At 45.0% G+C, this 17312-nt stretch overlaps 1 protein-coding gene across 1 annotated transcript; it reads right to left on the minus strand.

The window, feature by feature from the left end:
- Window positions 1–12732: 12732 nt before the first annotated feature.
- Window positions 12733–15773, minus strand: LOC127291759 (heat shock 70 kDa protein 18-like). The gene is made up of 2 exons (XM_051321075.2): window positions 15533–15773; window positions 12733–15363 (listed from the first exon to the last, which is right to left on the minus strand). Exons 1-2 carry the CDS (start codon window positions 15756–15758, stop codon window positions 12791–12793), a joined length of 2799 nt encoding a protein of 932 aa, XP_051177035.1. The 5' UTR covers window positions 15759–15773; the 3' UTR covers window positions 12733–12790.
- Window positions 15774–17312: the final 1539 nt, after the last annotated feature.

Raw genomic sequence — 17312 nt, forward strand, 5'->3', positions numbered from 1 at the left:
CATAGGATACCCTAAGGAAACTATTGGGTATACCTTCTATCACAGATCCGAAGGCAAAGTTTTCGTTGCCAAGAACGGATCCTTTCTTGAGAAGTAGTTTCTCTCGAAAGAAGTGTCTGGAAGGGAATTAGAACTCGACGAGGTTATTGAACCTTCTCTCGAACTTGAGAGTAGCGCAACACTGGAAGATGTTCCTGTGCCGCCTGCACCGATAAGAGAGGAAGCAAATGATGATGATCATGAAACTTCGAACGAAGTTACTACTGAACCTCGCAGGTCGACGAGGGTAACTACCACTCTTGATTGGTATGACCCCTGTCTAAATGTCATGATTGTGGATAACAATGATGAAGACCCTGCGATGTATGAGGAAGCAATGATGAGCCCAGATTCCAACAAATGGCAAGAGGCCATGAAATCCGAAATGGGATCCATGTATGATAACCAAGTATGTACTTTGGTAGACTTACCTGATAGCCGCAAGGCTGTCGAGAATAAATGGATCTATGATGACCCACAAGTATAGGGGGTGTATCGTAGTATTTTCGATAAATAAGAGTGTCGAACCCAACGAGGAGCAGAAGGTGTTGACAAGCAGTTTCGATGAAGGATTCACTGTAAATGCTCACAGACAAGTATTCAGGGGTTTTTGATATAGCAGATGAATAAAGTACAAGTAAGTAAAATGCGAGAGAAATAATTGCAGCGAGTGGCCCAATCCTTTTTAGCACAAAGTACAAGCTGGTTTGTTTACTTATATCGACCAAACGTTCTTGAGGACACACGGGAATTTAGTCTAGTGCTTTCGCTTCATATAGCTGATTAATCTTCATTGTTATGATAAGTGTTGTGTGGGTGAACCTATGCTAATCCACCGCCCTTCCTAGGACTAATACATACTTGCGATTATACCCCTTGCAAGCATCCGCAACTACAAGAAAGTAATTAAGATAAATCTAACCACAGCCTTAAACTCTGAGATCCTGCTATCCCTCCTGCATCGATATACCAACGGGGGTTTAGGTTTCTGTCACTCCGGCAACCCCGCAATTGGCAAATGAGTACAAGATGTATTCCCCTAGGCCCATAAAGGTGAAGTATCATGTAGTCGACGTTCACATGACACCACTAGAAGAATAACACCACAACTTAAATATCATATATAACATTGAATATTACCCAACATAATTCACTACTAACATTTAGACTTTACCCTTGTCCTCAAGAACTAAACGAACTACTCACGAGACATCATATGGAACATGATCAGAGGTGATATGATGATGAATAACAATCTGAACATAAACCTTTGGTTCAATGGTTTCACTCAATAGCATCAATAATAGGTAGAAATCAATACCGGGAGAGTTTCCCCTATCAAACAATCAAGATCCAACCCTAATTGTTACAGCGGTGACGAGGTGCAGCGGTGGAGATGGCGGTGATGATGATGGAGATGATGGTGATGATGATCCCAATGATGTCCAGCTCGATGGCGGTGACGATGGCGTCGGTTTCCCCCTCCGGGAGGGAATTTCCCCGGCAGATTTCAGCTTGCCGGAGAGCTCTTTTCTCTCTGGTGTTTTCCGCCCCGCAGAGGCGGCTGTGACTCTTCGCGACTATCCTCCGGAGCTTAGGTTTTCGGGACTAAGAAATACGCGAAGGAGAGGAGGCCAGAGAGGGCTGTGGGCCCCCTCCCCACAAGGCGGCGCGGCCAGGCCTGGGCCCGCGCCGGCCTATGGGGGGGCCCATGGCGGCCCTCCTCGGCTCCTCCTTTTGGCTATCTCCGTCTTCTGGAAAAATAGGATTTTCTGTATAATTTCCGTCAATTGTTGATCTTCCGAAATATTGCATTCTGACGGTGCTTTTTCCAGCAGAATCCTGACTCCGGTGCGCGATTCTCCAATAATCATGAAACATGCAAAATAGATGAAATAACATAAGTATCATCTCTAAATATGAAATATAACAATGAATAACAGTAAATTATGATATAAAATAGTGATGCAAAATGGACGTATCAATCTACAAAAGAAAAACAGATGCTGATGGTAATATTACTGTCTATAAAGCTCGACTTGTTGCGAAAGGGTTCCGACAAATTCAAGGAGTTGACTACGATGAGACTTTCTCACCTGTAGCGAAGCTAAAGTCTGTGATGATTTTGTTGGCAATAGCTGCATTTTTCAATTATGAAATTTGGCAGATGGATGTCAAAACGGCGTTCTTTAATGGTGACATTGAGGAAGAGTTGTATATGGTACAACCCAAAGGTTTTGTCGATCCTAAAATTGCTGACAAGGTATGCAAACTTCGGCATTCCATTTGTGGACTGAAGTAAGCATCCCAGAGTTGGAACCGATGCTTTGATAAGGTGATCAAAGACTTTGGATTTATACAGACTCATGGTCAGGATTGTATTTACAACAAAGTGAGTGGGAGATCTGTAGCATTCCTAATATTATATGTAGATGACATATTGTTGATTGCGAATGATGTAGAACTTCTAAGCAGTGTTAAAGGTTATTTGAATAAGTGTTTTTCAATGAAAGACCTTGGAGAAGCAACATATATTTTAGGCATCAAGATTTATAGAGATAGATCAAGACGCCTAATAGGGCTTTCACAGAGTACATACCTGGACAAGATTCTAAAAAAGTTTAGAATGGATGAAAAAGCAAGAAAGGGTTCTTGCCCATGTTGCCAGGTAAGATCTTGAGTAAAACTCAAGGTCCGACTACAGCAGAAGAAAGAGAAATGATGAACAAGATAACCTATGCTTCGGCAGTAGGCTCTATCATGTATGCCATGCTGTGTACTAGACAGGATATCGCACATGCTGTTAGTTTGACCAACAGATATCAAAGTGATCCAGGAATGGAACACTGGACATCGGTCAAGAATATCCTGGAGTACTTGAAAAGTACTAAGGATATGTTTCTTTGTTATGGAGGTGACCAAGAGCTCGTTGTAACCAGTTACACCGATGCTAGTTGGAACACTGATCCAGATGACTCTAAGTCTCAATCTTGGTACGTGTTTATTTTGAATGGTGCTGCAGTAAGCTGGATGAGTGCTAAGCAGAGCGTGGTGGCGAAGTCTTCAACTGAATCTAAATACATAGCGGCTTCGGAAGCTTCATCGGAAGTGATATGGATGAAGAGGTTCATTACTGAGCTTGGTGTGGTTCCTAGTGCATTGGACCCATTGACCATCTATTGTGATAACATAGGTGCCATAGCCAATGCACAAGAGCCAAGGTCGCACAAGAAGCTGAAGCATATCAAGCTGCGTTTTCATGTGATTCATGAGTATGCCAAAAATGGTGACATAAAGATTTGCAAAGTACACACAGATCTAAATGTGGCGGATCTGTTGACTAAAGCTCTCCCTAGAGCAAAACATGACCTACACCAGAACGCCATGGGTGTTAGGTACACTACCACGTAATCTAGATTATTGACTCTAGTGCAAGTGGGAGACTGTTGGAGATATGCCCAAGAGGCAATAATAAAGTGGTTATTATTATATCTTTGTGTTTATGACAAATGTTTGCATCCCATGCTATAATTGCATTAACCGGAAACATTAATACTTGTGTGTTATGTAAACAGAAAAGAGTCCCTAGTAAGCCTCTTGTTAAACTAGCGTGTTGATTATTAGATGATCATGGTTTCCTGATCATGAACATTGGATGTTGTTAATAAGAAGGTTATGGCATTGAGTGAATGATATAATGGACACACCCATAATAAGCATAGCATAAGATCAAGTCATTAAGTTCATCTTGCTATAGACTTTCGATACATAGTTACCTAGTCCTTCGACCATGAGATCATGTAAATCACTTATGCCAGATGGGTACTTTGATTACATCAAACACCACTGCGTAAATGGGTGGTTATAACGATGGGATTAAGTATTCGGAAAGTACAAGTTGAGGCATATGGTTCAAGAGTGGAATTTGTCCATCCCGATGACGAATAGATATGCTCTGGGCCCTCTCTGTGGAATGTCGTCTAATTAGCTTGCAAGCATGTGACAAGGTCACAAGAGATGACATACCACGGTACGAGTAAAGAGCGTTTGTTGGTAACGAGGTTGAACTAGGTATGGAGATACCGATGATCAAACCTCGGTCAAGTAAAGTATCGCGTGACAATGGGAATCGGTATCGTATGTTAATGGTTCAATCGATCACTGAGTTATCGCTGAATGTGTGGGAGACATTATGGATCTTCAGGTCCCACTATTGGTTATTAGTCGGAGAGGAGTCTCGATCATGTCCGCATAGTTCACGAACCGTTGGGTGACGCGCTTAAGGTTCGATGTTGTATAGTAGCTTTGGAATATGAGATGGAGACCGAATATTGTTCGGAGTCTCGGATGGGATCCAGGACATCACGAGGAGGTCCGGAATGGTCTGGAGAATAAGATTATTATAAGAGAAATTGATTTCTAGGTTTCAGAAAAGTTCGGGATTTTTTCGGTGGAAGACCGGGAAGGTTCTAGAAGGTTCCGGGGGTCCACTAGTGGGCCCACGACCCTAGAAGGGCGAACATGAGCCTAGGGGGTGCAGCCTAGCCCTGATGGGCCAGGCGCACAGCCCCTCAAGGCCTAAGTCGGCCAACCCACTAGTGTTTCCCAAAACCCTACGGGGGATCAACTTGGGGGGAAGAAAACTCCCCCCTCCTTGGCCACCGGCCCTAGCCCTAGATGGCGCGTGGGAGCGGGGCACGCCAACCAACCCCCCCCCCCCCCTATATAAAGAGGGGAGGGGGAAGGGGCGCACCCCACCCTTAACCCTCTGGCCACCCCCGCTCTTCCTCCACCATACACCTGTTCCGGCTTGGCGAAGCCCTGCAGGTTTTCTCCTCCACCACCACCACCACGCCGTCGTGCTGCTGGGATTCAGAGGAGAGCTACCACACCTCCGCTGACATAGGCATCCCAAATGGGCCTGCCGAAGATGGTACCCGGGGTTTACTGGAGGCCCAATACCCGAAGAATAAGAAGATTCGGGAGCCCAAGATTTACTAAGGAAAGATAGAGTTGTAATAGGAAGTGTTGTTTGTAATCTGGCGGGACGAGTTAGAAACCGTCCCGGACTCTGTAAACTTGTATAGCACGAATCCCTCGGCTTCACCTCATATATAAGGGGGAGTCGAGGGACAAAAGAGGAACCCGAATCATTGTCTGCAAATCCTAGTTTTCACAATCGTCGAGTACTTTTCGGCTGAAACCTTCGAGATCTACTTACCCTCTACTTCTAACTAAACCCTAGCCTACAATCCATAGGCATTGACAAGTTAATCCCTTGTCATCCGCTGCCTGCTGGAACAGGGAGAGGAAGGACTTCGTCGACACCGTACGCACGACCGAGTATGGAAGTGCTGCCGGATTGCAGCACCGGGACGATCGACTACATCAACAACGAGATCTGATCTCGTAAGGCTTTGGATCTTCAAGGGTTAGTCTCTTAGTCTTTCTCGTTGCTTCGATCTTCATAGATTAGATCTTGCCTTCTCCTAGATTGGATCTTGGATTTGTTCTTATTCGCGGTAGAATTTTTTTGTTTTCCATGCAACGAACCCATCACAACACCTGCTCAAGGTCGACCCCAACTTCTCCATTGCTCATCTTTCTCATGTACCTTCCCAAATTTTTATACTTATTCAAACTTATAACTAATAACTATAATGGATGAAGTTATTTACAATTTTTAAGGACCCAAAGGTGTGCTCAAACTAAATATTATGTGAAAGCATATGGAGCACACCACAAAACTTGAAACCATTGACTTTTAAGCCTAACCATCTTCCTATGCATTGGCATTTTATATATAAATATGTGACATCAGCTATGTGGTATCCAATGCATGTAATAATCAGTAGCTTGCATTTTTAATGACATAGAAGTATAAAGAGGGCTCTTATTTCTTCTTGACGAGGTATCAACTCGTCAACACCTACAGATTGTAGACCTAGGGTTTCATGGAAGTAGAGGGCAAGTAGAACTCGAAGGTGGTCAGGCGAACGAAGGAAACCAACTAGAAAGAAAACGGTGGCTAGGGTTTACAATGATCGATCCTTTCTCCGACCTCGGCTCCACCCCTATATAGGAGGTGTAGCTGAGGTTTCGTGATGTACAAGTATACATAGTTCGTTCCCTGTTGGGCCTTTCCGTACATTGTTACAAGATATTCTATATTTACTATAGCGCCTTGGGCCTCATATTTTCGACTCCATGGGCTTCGTAATCTTCGGGTCCATGGGTCTTCGACTCCATGGGCTCAGGCATAGAATCGGGTGGAATCTCCGAACCTTTTTTTGAGAATTGACAGCAGGAGAGTCTCCTACTGTATCATTTTATTAAAGGATATTTTTACAAGAAGCTTACATATGTACTTTCTCAAATGCTTTATTTGAGGCTGGTTAACTGGTACCTGATCCATCAGATGAAGCAGCCTTCGAACTTCATTTCTTTCTTTCTCAAATGCTTCAACTCCATGAAGACGCTATATCTATTTGACATCTATATTGCACAGGGATATTGGTAAATGAGGCTGGTTTATCTGATGAAGCAGGTACCAGTTAATTGCTCTTGTGGAAAATCCACATAAACCTACTTCAAGTTCGAGTCCCTAGACTCGAACTCGAACTTGGGATACTAGCATAATTCAGGACGTGCTGTTTTAGGACTTACCGAAAACTGAATTCCAGCTAAGTTATCAGGTACCCAACGCGTCTGCTAGTACTTTCTTCACATCTGTTGATGTGGATAAAAGTGGGAGAGTGCATTCGGGTGCGATGCCACGCCACACAGGATGGATCCTGGGGTCTTATCTTCGTGACCCTTTTACGAGTCACGGCATTCAGAGTTTTTACCGCCGCGGATGGGCTCTGAGAATATATTGTCGAGTGCCTTTGTTCGGCTGATGGAGTGCTCCATTTCTTCGAGTTGCACCATTCCTTTGGGTTACTATATTTTATTGAATAAGATCTTGACCCTCCTGATGGGAGTACATGACGAGTTTGTAAAACTCAAAGATGTCTACCCACTACCGAAATTCTTCGGATTCATCTATATTAACTTGCTATATTGCTTTTTCTATATTGATAAATTCCTTCGGGTGCGCGACCAGCGCTCCCCATGGGAGTAGCCCTCGAGGCTACAGCTGAGTGTTTGCACTTGGGTGTAGGCTCAACTTGCTTTTCATCGACTCCATATTTTTCCACTATCTTGTATATTATCAGGAGTGTTCTTTGGTTAGGCAGCGACGATCGATCGAGTGTATGTGGTGATCTTCACGAAATCGCAAGGATTTTATACTTGATTGTCGATGTTGTATTGTGATCCAAATTCATATACTAAAGGGAGGCTAACTTCTGACGAGCGGAGCGAGGCCCGTCGCCGGAGGCTTGGGCCGAAGGTATGTTCGCGAGAGGACAAAACACATTGATATCAAGTACCATTATGTTCGCGACATTGTTGCTCAAGGTAAACTGAAGGTATGCAAGATAAGTACTCATGATAATCCTGCTTATATGATAACAAAGCCAGTTCCTGTTTTCATGTTTGAGCTTTGCTCGAGCTTGGTTGGTATAACTGTTTAGCCCAAGTGGTTGTTGGCGCCAGCAAGTGTTTTTCTTTGTTGTTCAGGAGATTGTTGAAGTTCATGCTACAAGATGGAATTTGTCTCAAGGTGGAGTTTGTTGTATTGTGATCCAAATTCATATACTAAAGGGAGGCTAACTTCTGACGAGCGGAGCGAGGCCCGTCGCCGGAGGCTTGGGCCGTAGCGGTACGTTCGTTGGCACCGCCTATATATACATCTTGTAAGCCGCCGGCTAGGGGTTATCAGATTATAAGATATCCCACGGCGTTTGTAAACACTCCTCGATATAGTGAAGTTTTGCTGGCTGGCGCCCGTGGTTTTTTCCCCTTCTGTGTTGGAAGCGGTTTTCCACGTTAAATCTTGTGTCCCCTGCGTGTGTTCTTGTTTCGTTCTTCATTATTTGCTTGTCGCTTTTTATAACAGTCGATGTTAACACGATTACATTTGATGAGTGTGAACTGGTAAAATGTACTCCCTCCGGTCCGATATTCTGGGCTCCTTGTAAAAAACTATTTGTTCCAAAATACCTAAGAAATAAGGCATGCTTTTATTTAATTTCCTTATTAATTGCCTTCTAGATTTACTCCTAGCCACAACACATGCTTCTCTCTCCTTTTTCCTAGGTTGTGTGAAAAGGTTTCTTTGCATGAGGTGGACCAAAATGATGCTTCAGTTGCCCACCTTAATAGCCATACTTAATAAAAAAAATCAAAATGGCATGCTAATTGGTGGAGTTATACGGGAAAACGAGACTCAAATTAGTCAATAGTTTTGCACCTTGATCGTAGTGCTATTCCTAATAAGTCCGGAATACCGGACCAGAGGGAGTAATGTGAATCAACAACAAAATTGAATGGAGATTTTCGATTGGCACCTTTTCTCGAATTAAACGGTGAGGTGGTTCCGATGCTCAACGCAGTTCCCGCGAACATAATTGCACACGATGAAACTTTTCCAGCCGTTTGCTATTACATCTCTCACACAAGGCACACCTAGGAAAATCATGTGCGACCCGACACATGGCATTTGGTAGTCCATGCCTAAGTCGGAATTTATGAACATGATAGTCAGCGGCCTCCATTGAAACAAAGCACTACATTAAGTAAAAAGTTGGAGTAATCATATGTACGGTTGAAGATACTTCCTCCGGACCGGATTAACCGGCGTACTAGAAAAATCCCATTGACCAAGGTAAACGTTGATTGGAAGAGAAAACTGAAGATTTTCGGAGTTAATTGAGGGTGTTAATTACGGGAGGGACGCGCAAAGCAGATGAAACCAAAGGTCTGCGCCTGTGCTAATTAAATCGGAATTAAATGATACACGCCTAAACCAGCTGTGGAAAAAGAAACTGCATGGTGAGCAGATGGGGCCGGTTAATCTGGTCCGGAGGGAGTAATATATATAGTGTACGACTTTTGCAACATTAATATGTTAACTAATGAAGTATCTTTAGTCGGAACACATACGAAGCATATATGGGTGGGCGAGCGGCGACAAGACATCGGGAAACTAAAAAACGGAATCGCGAAATTTCTGACACAATTAAAGGCTAATAAATCATTTGAAAATATTTATCGTTAGCAAACGGTCTCCTCACAGTAAATCGTGTACGTATTTTTGTACATGCTACTAAATAATTGGCCGTTTGCTATCTTCTCGCGATGCGGGCGGCTCGGAGTTGGCAAACGTTAAGCTTTTTCGGTGGTAAGCATCATGCTGCACCTTACTAATTAGAATTGGGTTGGTTACAACAGGAAGGCTTCCATGAGATGGTCAAAAATGTATGGAGCAGACCTGTACGAGCGTCCTCTCCGATAATAAGGTGGAACAAAAAGATGCGTTTGTTACGCAGTCACCTTACTGGATGGGCACGTCAGATAACAGGCATTCTTAAAAAAGAAAAGCTAAGGCTTTCAACCGTTATTGATGGTTTAGAAGCTTTGGCTGAGATGAGGCCCCTTTCTACGCAAGAGATTGAACTAAAAAATCAATTAAATGCTGAGATTGCGAGATTACTCCGCGAGGAGGAAATCAAATGGTACCAAAGGTCTAAAAGCCAGTTCATCCTTGAAGGAGATTCGAATACAAGATACTTTCATAGCATTGCCAATGGCAGGCATAGGAAGAAACGTATTCATACTCTCATTCAGGACGAAGGTATCATTGAAGGTCAGGAACATCTTAAGGCTTACATTACCAGTTATTATAAAGATCTGTTTGGAGCTCCAGAGGAAGGATCCTTCTCTTTGGATGAATCCCGAACGGATGATATACCCCAAGTGTCTATGGAGGAGAATAACCTTCTTACTGCTCAATACTCTGAAGAGGAGGTAAGAAGGGCCGTTTTCCAAATGGAACACAACAAAGCTCCAGGTCCGGATGGTTTCCTAGCTGAATTCTATCAAATCTTTTGGGACACTATTAAATCGGACCTTCTTGCTTTATTCAGCTGTCTTCACGACGGACAACTAGAGTTATTTCGTCTAAATTTTGGAGAGATAATTTTGTTACCGAAAGTTAATGAGGTGGAAAGGATACAACAATACAGACCCATATGCCTTCTTAATGTCAGTTTCAAAATCTTCACGAAAGTGGCCACTATTAGACTAAACTCAGTTGCGGATCATGTAGTTCGACCTTCTCAGACTTCTTTAATGCAAGGGAGAAATATCCTGGATGGGGTGGTCACCTTGCACGAAACGGTCCATGAATTACATACCAAAAAGTTGAATGATGTTATTTTAAAGCTTCATTTTGAGAAAGGATATGATAAAGTGAAATGGTCTTTTCTCGGCCAGACACTCCATATGAAAGGCTTCTCTGTTGAATGATGAGCTTTGATTAATTCCTTTGTGTCTGGGGGTAGTGTAGCTATCAAAGTCAATGACGATATTGGTAAATACTTTCAAACACTAAAATGTCTTAGACAGGGTGATCCCTTATCACCAATGCTATTTAACATAGTAGCTGATATGCTTGCCATTATGATTGAACGTGCTAAGATGGAAGGCCTGATTGAAGGGGTAGTCCCACATCTTGTGGATGGGGGGACTTTCTATTCTTCAGTACGCTGACGATACAATTCTTTTCATGGAACACGACCTTGTGAAAGCCACAAACCTGAAATTGATTATTTCGGCGTTTGAGCAATTATTAGGTCTAAAAATTAACTTCCATAAAAATGAATTGTTTTGTTTCGGTGAGGCGCTGGATGAAGTCCACGCTTACCCCGAGTTGTTCGGTTGTGGGCAGGGCCAGTTTCCAATGAGGTATTTGGGTATTCCGGTTCATTTTCGGAGACTCACGATTGCCGAATGGAAATTAGTCGAGGAAAGACTTCAGAAACGTCTTAGCAGTTGGAAAGGAAAATTATTATCCATCGGAGGAAGATTGATTCTAATTAATTCAGTACTAACGAATCTGGTACTGCATATGGTTTCATTCTTCCTCTTGCCGAAAGGAGTCTTAAAAAAACTAGACTACTACCGGTCAAGATTCTTTTGGCAGGGAGATAACGAGAAGAAGAAATATCGATTGACAAAATGTAGTGTTGTTTGCTTTCCTAAAGACCAAGGAGGACTGGGTATTCACGACCTAGAGGTCAAGAATACTACTCTCCTAGGTAAGTGGCTGTTCAGGCTGCTTACGGAGGAAGGGACCTGGCAAACAATGCTTAAAAGGAAATATATTGGCACAAAAGCATTATCACAGGTTACTTGGAAACCAGGTGATTCTCAATTTTTGGCTGGGCTAATGGCAACGAAGAATCATTTCTTCCGTCATGGTACATTTTCTATTAATGATGGATCGGAAATTCGTTTCTGGGAGGATAGGTGGCTTGATGGCACACCACTCCGAGAACAATATCCTGCTTTGTATTCTATAGTGCGTTACAAAAGTGAGACCATCGCTAAGGTGATGGACAATTCTCCTCCAAATGTAACGTTCCGTAGGGATTTGTCAGGACAGAGGTTGTTGGACTGGAACGCCTTACTTCAACGTTTGGCGAATGTTCATCTACAACCTGGTCATGACGAATTTCGTTGGAATCTACATGAGAATGGTAAATTTTCGGTAACTTCCATGTACAATGCACTTATTCATCCGGATTTACCAATCGATACACCTAATAACAATAAACTTTGGAAGTTAAAAATCCCTTTGCGGATAAAGGTATTTGGATGGTACCTCCGAAAAAGCGTTATTCTCACCAAAGATAATCTAGCTAAGCGGAATTGACAAGGGAGTAAACAATGTGCTTTCTGTCACCAGGAGGAGACAATAAAGCACTTGTTTTTCCATTGCAGGTTCGCTAGGTCTATATGGTCAGTCATCCAGTTAGCTTCCAGCTTGTATTAGCCACGTAGTGTTACCAATATCTTTGGGAATTGGCTAAATGGCATTGATCCTAGGTTCAAGAAGCATATTAGGGTGGGAGCGATTGCCATTATTTGGTCGCTTTGGCTATGTAGAAATGATAAATTGTTTAATGGTACTAATTCTTCTCTGTTGCAGGTTATATACCGGTGTACCAACACCCTCCGCTTATGGTCGTCGCCCAGCGTGTGGAGCACCGAGACCTGTTTACGGAGGTCTGTTCACGGTTGGAAGCTACGGCGAGAGATACTTTTTCCCTACATGGATGGCAGCATAATCTAAGGATCGAAGCTCCTCCAGTTTAGGCGTCTTTACAATTTCTCGATATGATATGTAATCTCGCCTTTTATTTTGGTGTCAAGACTAAACAACGGCTGTGTGCATCTTAGATATGCAGAGGTCGGGTATAATGGCTTAAAACTCTTAAGTAATAAAGCGCCCCTTATCGAAAAAAAAGCATCATGCTGCACAGCACACCAAAAGAGCCTTTTATGTTCCATGGGGGCCTTGAAATTGGTACTAGCCAGAAAGATATTGCTACAAGTTGTATTCTGTGATATGGACATGAGAATCCATAATCAGTTTCGGGCAGGGCTCTTATATGTGCAAACGAGTGTCTCTCTAGACACTTTTTATGGAGGACCAGGTACCTTAAAAAATATCTACAATATGGCGTATAAATTCAAAATTGGAAGTTCCATAGAATCTGACAGACAAGTAAAAATATACTTTTATTCAACATTTCAATAGATTAATTCAACATTAACTTTGCGTGAAAGATTTATTAAATATTTAGTGTGTGGCATTCTCAATGTGGCCACTGACCATTTGGATGCTAATGCTGCGGTATACATCCTCAATCTCCCTCTTCTTGTCAATGATGTCGTTGGTGCTAAGCTCCTTGTTTTCAAGCCACTTTGTATGCCAATCAGCCATCTTCTGGAGATCCTTGATTCTGTATGGTAGTTCCTTGATAGTGCCCTTGGGTGCTTGTATGATTTCCCTGTGGTCCTTATCCTTGGCTTTCTCGGCCAATGAATGCCCTTCTTGTTCTCGAGTTGGATCCGTGTGATAGAGCAATATTGCAGCTGCTGAGTCCTCGAGATTCTTCATATTGTCGCTAATAAGTAACAATAAATTCTGAATGTCGTTCCGTGCTTTTACATTCTCAATTTGGCTGCTGATGAAGTGGTATTCACTCTCAGTACGCCTCTTCACGTCAATAATGTCGCTGGTGGAGAGCTTCTTGTTTTGAAGCCACTTTGTAGTCCCATCAGCTAACTCCTGGAGCTTCCTGACACTGTCCAGTAGTTTCTTGATAGTGTCCTTGTCTGCTTGTATCATTTTCCTTTTGTCCTTATTCTGGGACTTCTGGGGCCGTAAACCTCCAAGGATTCCATGATTTTCTTTTTCCTGTTCTCGAGTTGGCTCTGGGTGATGGTGCAATCTTGCAGCTGAGTCCACTAAATTCTTCATATTGTTGCTAATAGTGAACAACAAATTCTGAATGTCCTTCCGTGCTTGTATGTTCTCAATCTGGCTGCTAATGCTGTTGTAGTCACCCTCAATCTCGTTCTTCCGGTAAATAATGTCGCTGGTGGTAAGCTTCTTGTTTTCAAGCCACTGTGTAGTCTCATCAGCTATCACCTGAAGATTCTTGATTCTGTCTGCTAGTTTCTTAACAGTGTCCTTCTGCGCTTGTAACATTTCTGCTAGTTTCTTAACAGTGTCCTTCTGCGCTTGTAACATTTTCATGGTGTCCTTAGCCTGGGCGTCGGGCTTGTGTGTTTGTACTTTGGAGTTCCTTGTCCTTGAATATGTGTCTTGGAATCGTGGAGTTTCTTTTTCTTGTTCTTGAGGTGCCTCCGGGTGACCGGGCAATCTTGCAGCAGAGTCTTCAAGATTCATCATATTGTTGCCAATTGTGAACAACAAATTCTGAATGTCGTTCCGTGCTTGTACATTCTTCTTGTGCTCCTCATCCTGGTCCTTGTACTTCTGGACATCCTTGACCATTCTCTGCATCTCCTGCTTGCTAAAACGCCCCGGCTGGTTGATGATGGTTTTCCGACCCTCCTTGTATTGTGCCAAGATCGAGAGGATCCCGTCTGGGTCAATATCCAAGACCAGCTTGGCTTTAGGCTCCAATGCGATGCAGAACTTGTTTGCCATTGCCCTGTCATCCTCGTACACCGTGATGTCCACGCTGCACCGGTCGTCCTTAACTCTGACGAATGCTGGTGTCTCCTTACTTACGGGGATTGTGGTGTACTTCTCAATCACCTCACACATGACTCCTTCCAGTATGCCAATGCCCAGTGAGAAGGGCGTGATGTCGATGACCTCCGGCAGGATGCATGATGTTTGTATTCCTGTGGGAACGCCCCTGAGGATGGCGGCCTCGACGGCCAGCAGGCTTGCGGCCTGGACGGTGGCTCCGTATGCAACAGCCTCGTCGGCATTGATGTTCCTGCAAAGCTCCTTTCCGTTGAAGAAGCGCTCAAGGAGCTGCCGCACGTGGGGGATACGTGTGCATCCCCCGACGAGCACAACATCGTCCACTTGCCTCTTGTCCATCTTGGCGCCTGCCAAGCACTTCTCAACGGGCTCCATGCATCTGCCGAAGAGGTCCTCGTTGAGCTCCTTGAACTTGTCGCGGCTGATGCCGGAGCGGAAGTCGATGCCCTCAAAAAGGGCGTCGACCTCCACCGTGGTATGAGGGTTGGTGGAGAGCCTCCTCTTGGCTTCTTCGCATGATCTCCGTAGACGCCCGAGTGCCTTCTTGTTGTCGCTGATATCCTTCTGGTTCTTCTGCTTAAATTCTTTAACGAAATGGACAACCATGTTGTTGGTGAAATCCTCCCCACCAAGGTGAGTGTCCCCCGCGGTAGCCTTGACGTGCAACTCACCTTTCTTCACAAGGACGAGCGATACGTCGAGCGTTCCACCGCCCAAGTCATACACGACCACAATGCTCTGCTCGTTGTCGTAGCTCCACTTCCTGTTGTGGTTGTAAGTGATGGCCGCCGCGCTAGGCTCGTTGATGATGCGCATGCCAGTGAGGCCGGCGATGGCGCCCGCATCCATGGTGGCCTGGCGCTGGGAGCTGTTGAAGTAGGCTGGGACGGTGACCACAGCTTGCTTGATGGTCGTTCCAGATCCAAGGTAGGCCTCTGCTGCCTCTTTCATCTTGACTAGCACCATGGCTGAAATCTCCTCCGCGGAGAACTCCTTCATCTCGCCATGGTAACTCACGCTGATCAAGGGCGGCTTGTTGCCGTCCGCCACAACCCCAAACGGCCAATACTTGGCATCGCTCTCCACTGACGCATCAGAGGAACTCCGGCCCATAAGCCGCTTCACATCTACATGTACAAGTATGATGGTTTGTTAATTAGATGTTGGGTAAAATTGACTAGTGAGCACCATATCGTGCTATGGTTAATCAGCTCGTGGTCCTACTTTCCAATAATGCTTGACTTGTTCAAGAGAACAAAATACAGAAAATGGACAGAAGAAGGTTGTTATACTTACCGAAGACGGTGTTCGCTGCGTTACTTGCGACCTGGTTGTTGGCCCCCTCGCCGATGAGCCTCTCGCCGTCGGTGAAGGCGACGCACGACGGCGTTGTGCGGTTGCCCTGGTCGTTGGGGACGATCTCCACACGACCATCCCGCCAGACTCCGACGCACGAGTAGGTCGTGCCGAGATCGATTCCGATCACTGACCACCTCTCTTTCCTGCCGTGCCTATTCGACATTACTAGCGTAGCCAAATATTATAAACAGGGAACCAGATAAGGAGGTCTAAGTTATGTGTTGCGGCAGGGCTCGAATTTATAGGCACAACCACGAGGGCCAGTTCTCTAATGCTCAACTCACCGGAATGGCGAGGGTCAAGGCAACGTGTGACTGCATTATTACAAATAAGAAATCGGGCATCGACTTCCGCTACGACATCAGCCGCCATTTTGTAACTACAAACCATTCTACGACCAGCTGTGCCGAGGTCAAACTGTTATGAATCTAACCACTTGTATCTGGCTGATACTAACTACCCCTATTATTCCCAACCCATAACTCCTACCAACCCTAACCGCTCCGGGGAAAATGCCGCCGTCGGTCAGGCCACCCTCCTCGACTGGTCTCAGCACGGCGCCGCCGCTAGAGGAGTCGCCGGGGAAAGCTCGCGCGGCACGGCGCGGTGGGGTTCCTGCCAGCGCATCTTTGGTGTAGGAGGGAAGCACCCGATTCTTCTTCGACGAATGAGGTGGTTTGTGGTGGCGGCCGGTATGCATTAGCGGTGGCGGGTGGGTAGCAGTTGGCCCAATCTGGGCCCATCGGGCCCGAAGGGCCACGGTGGCGCGCCTGTTTGCATGCCGACCTGCACGTGGTCGACGATCTGATGCGTTGCCCATTCCACATTGGCACCGGGGAGGTGGCCCGGGCATGGCAGCGGCAGCCTTCTCCTGCCGAAGGGGGACTGCCAGGTTGGGCCCTGTGTGGGGGGTTGATTCAGTTGATAAAAATTTTGGGGTGTCGTCGCAGCTGGTGAAAACTGAGCCTCAACCTCGGTCTTGGTGGATAATGACAACGTTGCTTTGTGTCGCTACCTCTTTGGATCGTCTATGCTGGTCTAGTCACTTCACTCAGGATGCTCCAGGGGAAACCCTAGACCCGTGTCTCCTAGATCGGACGATGGCGCCCCCTCGCATCATTACTCCTGATGAAGGCATCGTTTTTGGAGCAGACGTCGGCTGGACTTGTCAGGAGGTGGATAGCTAGATCAGTGGTTTTCTATTATGTCGATATGACGATGATTCTTGGCAGGATGGTGCAGCGGAGCCTTGGTGACCGACTTGCCGACATAGATTAGAACTCCGTAGTTAGTTAGGTCTGTACTCCATTGAATCCTAAGTATTGGGGCCTTTATAAGACGGCCTAGGGAATCATTTAGGGCACAAGATACTCTTGAGATTACTAGGGTAACACCTACCGCTGGCGCACCTAATTTAGCTATCGCCGCTCCGTGCGTCGGCGGTAACACACCGGTGGTAACGTGTTACCGCTAACGCACCAACTGGTCCTCAAGTGATAAAGGAGTTATCGCCGACGCACTGGCCTAATGCGTCTGCGGTATTGATATCCTCATTGCACCCAGAGTCCCAGACCCCCAAAATCATGCGTCGGTGGTACATAATTAAATAAACAGAAAAAAGCAGGCCACGTGGGCTTGCCAGGTCTGACCAAAATCATTACATGACTGAAATAAAAAAAGAAACGCTGGCTTTCAATCGGGGGATTAGCGTTCTGAT

The sequence above is a fragment of the Lolium perenne genome, chromosome 4 (assembly GCF_019359855.2).
Source record: "Lolium perenne isolate Kyuss_39 chromosome 4, Kyuss_2.0, whole genome shotgun sequence".
NCBI classification, from domain to species: Eukaryota; Viridiplantae; Streptophyta; class Magnoliopsida; order Poales; family Poaceae; genus Lolium; species Lolium perenne.